The 3,397-nt window shown below is 36.5% G+C and overlaps 1 protein-coding gene across 1 annotated transcript; it reads left to right on the top strand.

Annotated features, from left to right (window-relative positions):
* The first annotated feature begins 1,470 nt into the window (after positions 1-1,470).
* LOC125213853 (peptide deformylase 1A, chloroplastic-like) lies at positions 1,471-3,397 on the top strand. The gene is made up of 4 exons (XM_048114612.1): positions 1,471-1,838; positions 2,552-2,641; positions 2,722-2,789; positions 2,972-3,397. Exons 1-4 carry the CDS (start codon positions 1,491-1,493, stop codon positions 3,210-3,212), a joined length of 747 nt encoding a protein of 248 aa, XP_047970569.1. The 5' UTR covers positions 1,471-1,490; the 3' UTR covers positions 3,213-3,397.

The raw sequence follows: 3,397 nt of genomic DNA, 5'->3' as shown, positions 1-3,397 counted from the left end.
CATATACTTTTAATGGACGGAGGAGAGTATTTATAGATTTTATGGGTGCATATTTTGTCGTAAATCGTTCACACTATAGTTCTATTAATGCTATAGCAGCGTGCATTTTCCTAGAGGTGCACTCCTATATGCTCCGATTAAATCCGTTATAGACTGGTATCTGGATTTGATCTGGTCCGATCAAAATATATTTTAATTTTATAGTTAAATCATATAGAGATAAATTAAAAGTCAAAGAAGCCAACTTTGAAAGAATATGAGCTAGAATTTAATGTAAGAATTACCCACACGAATGTGATTAGAACAACTCAGAAGAGTAAAATCTTGCGGCTTAATCCATGCTAATTTATTAATTAATTGCCGAAAGCCGCAAACTTATCACCACATTTTGCGTTGTTTGTCCACTCAAATGCACGTTGGCTTACGTAGTTAGCTTTACGTGTTTGTGCTTCCAAATTCCATTTGCTTCTAGTTCTAGGATCAAAGTCGTCGAGCTATGATTATTTCTTACATTTAGTGTGATTATTAATGATTTTGTTTTAATATAAGTAAATCGACAATATCTAAGTAACCATTAATTAAGATTTGAAATATGCGAGCAAGTGTTAATACGTGTAATTTCACGACAAATATAATTTTTTTAGAAGAGACAAATATCAAATTTAAATACTATACTAGTAGTATATTGTAAGGGTTACCAATTAAATGTGAGCATCCATAGTTTAGTTGGATTGGATTTGAATAATATGAGTAATAAATAGCTCATCTGTAACAATTAATTGAGCGTATAGGTTTGCTATTTTTTAGTATGAATATGGGACAAATAATATTAATAAGGTTTGGGCTATTAGAGTATCAAATACTCACTCCGTCCCAAAGATAAGTGAGCCAAAACTTTTTGGCACGAGATTTAAGAAAATGAGATTTTGTTAGTAAAATGGAAAGTGAATAAAATAAGAGAGTTAATAGAGTAGAGAGAAAAAGTAAGAGAGAGAATGTCCACAAAAGAAATGAGTCACTTATCTTGGGACGTCCCAAAAAGGAATGTGAATCGCTTATCTTGAGACGGAGGGAGTACAAAAATTTTGGGCTATTAGAGTATCAGTACAAAAATTTCACTTCATATTACTCCCTCTGTCCCTCAAAATTCGTTACCATTTGACCTGACGGTTGACACAGATTTTAAGAAATGTAATTGAAGTGAATAGGAATGAGTTAGTGAAAAGTATGACCCATTATAAAAATTGGTAAAAGTGAAAGGTTGCAAATTTTTAAAGGCGGACGAAAAAGGAAATAAGTGACAAATTTTTATAGACGGGGGTAGTAGTATATAAAATGTAATTTGAATTGTTCATCATCATGGGCAAACAAGATTTTCTTAGAAACAAACTTAAGCCCAATAAAAATGGCAATTTCAATTTTGAGCCCAGCTTTTTATTTTTCTAGAATAAAATAAAATGCAAATCAAAGAGCTGCAAAATTGGTTGGCAATGGAATTATCCATTCAAAGATTCACTCACCGCATTCTTCCCTTAACTCATCACTACTTCAGACCCATTTCGCGGACCCGACCCGGCGCATTCGGACCTCCTGTAAGAAACCGGAGCTCCAGTTCGGCAGCCCGAGCCGGATGGTTCCTGGGCATGCGCGAGAAGAAGGATGTGCTGCCGGAGATCGTGAAAGCCGGCGACCCGGTCCTCCACGAACCGGCTCAGGAGGTTCGACCCGAGGAAATCGGGTCGGATCGGATCCAGAACATTATAGATTCGATGGTGAAGGTGATGAGAGCGGCGCCTGGGGTTGGCCTCGCTGCTCCACAAATTGGCATCCCTTTGAAGGTTAGTCAGTATCCTCATTTTTCATCTGGGGAGAATTTATGATTTAATTGGAATTGTTAAGCTAGGTAGTGACATTATGGAATTATAGGTTTTGAAAAGGTTAGTAGGATTGGACGACTTTGATTGAATTGGAGCAGGGTTTAAAATTTTGAACTGTTATTGTTCATCAATTACATTCACTTTTATTCTAATCTCTCCATGTTGTAGAAGAAATATGAAAATTCATGATTTTACTAATGGTTCATTTGGTAGCCCTGGTGAGCTAAAACCAAGATATAAAAATTATGTTGCTGGTTTGATAGATAAAATTGAAAACAAATATAGAATTAGTGTGGTGTTTTGTAAATTGTAGCCTTGATTGTTTCGTAGATTAAGCCGTATAGTTACGTTTTTGTCCTTTCCACCTTCCACTTTGCTTTACCCGCAGCTGCCTCTTCCCCTGCCGAACTCACATCCAACATAAAAATTAAATTGAACCAAATACCAAAATCAAAATCTTACAAAAAGGCTGAGATTACTAATCATTGGAGGAACAATGAACTAGAGACCGCTCGCGTCTTATCACTCACTTCTACCGAATACTAAGATAACATTGTCTGGTCCAGATTAATAAGCTAATATTGGCTAATCTTTCTTACCAAAGAGACCGTAATTGTGTTTGCATTTGTTGAATTGGTAGAGTTGAAAGTCCTTTTCTGTTTGTCTGCAAACAGATAATTGTTCTGGAAGATACAATAGAGTACATGAGATATACGACAAAGGAAGAGATCAAGGCACAAAACAGACAACCTTTTGATCTTTTGGTATGTAAATATCAAAATGAGCATCTGATATGGTTATGAGACTCAATTTTAGGGTAAAGTCCAAAGCTCTTTTAGTGCAGGTTGTGATCAACCCCAAGTTGAAAAAGAAGGGCAACCAAAGTGCTTTCTTCTTCGAAGGCTGTTTGAGGTAATACAAAGGGAACATTATACTTACGTTATTTGTGTACTTGCTGGAACTCGACAATTTTATTTGAATTATTGGTCAGCCTTGATAGACAGTCCGCACCACATATTACTTGAAACATGCTAAAGTCACAGGTCTTCGTTTCCTTGTCTTGCTCAAATGTGATGGAATTCATTTATATGCAGCGTTGATGGGTTCAGAGCGATAGTGGAACGACACTCAGAGGTGGAGGTTACAGGTTTTGACCGATTTGGCCAAGCAATCAAAGTTGATGCTTCGGGGTGGCAAGCTAGGATTTTTCAACACGAATGCGATCATCTTGATGGAACACTCTACGTCGACAAGATGGTGCCAAGAACATTCCGAACTGTAGAAAATTTGGATTTGCCACTCGCTGCTGGTTGCCCTAAATTGGGTGCTCGCTAACCATTTGCGTTTAAGAAACTCACCAGAATTCTATTGGAAATTGTTTTTGCTTCTTCTTTTTGTCGCATTAATTCGTCAAGGATGTATGCCGAAGAGTAAAACTAAGCACAATTTGATTGTGACAAACATGCTCATTGATGATATTTTTGACATGTTATGTGAATTAGATTCTTTTTCTTTTTGTA

The sequence above is a fragment of the Salvia hispanica genome, chromosome 3, assembly GCF_023119035.1.
Source record: "Salvia hispanica cultivar TCC Black 2014 chromosome 3, UniMelb_Shisp_WGS_1.0, whole genome shotgun sequence".
Classification (NCBI taxonomy): domain Eukaryota; kingdom Viridiplantae; phylum Streptophyta; class Magnoliopsida; order Lamiales; family Lamiaceae; genus Salvia; species Salvia hispanica.
This window is presented reverse-complemented; position numbering and strand designations above follow the sequence as displayed.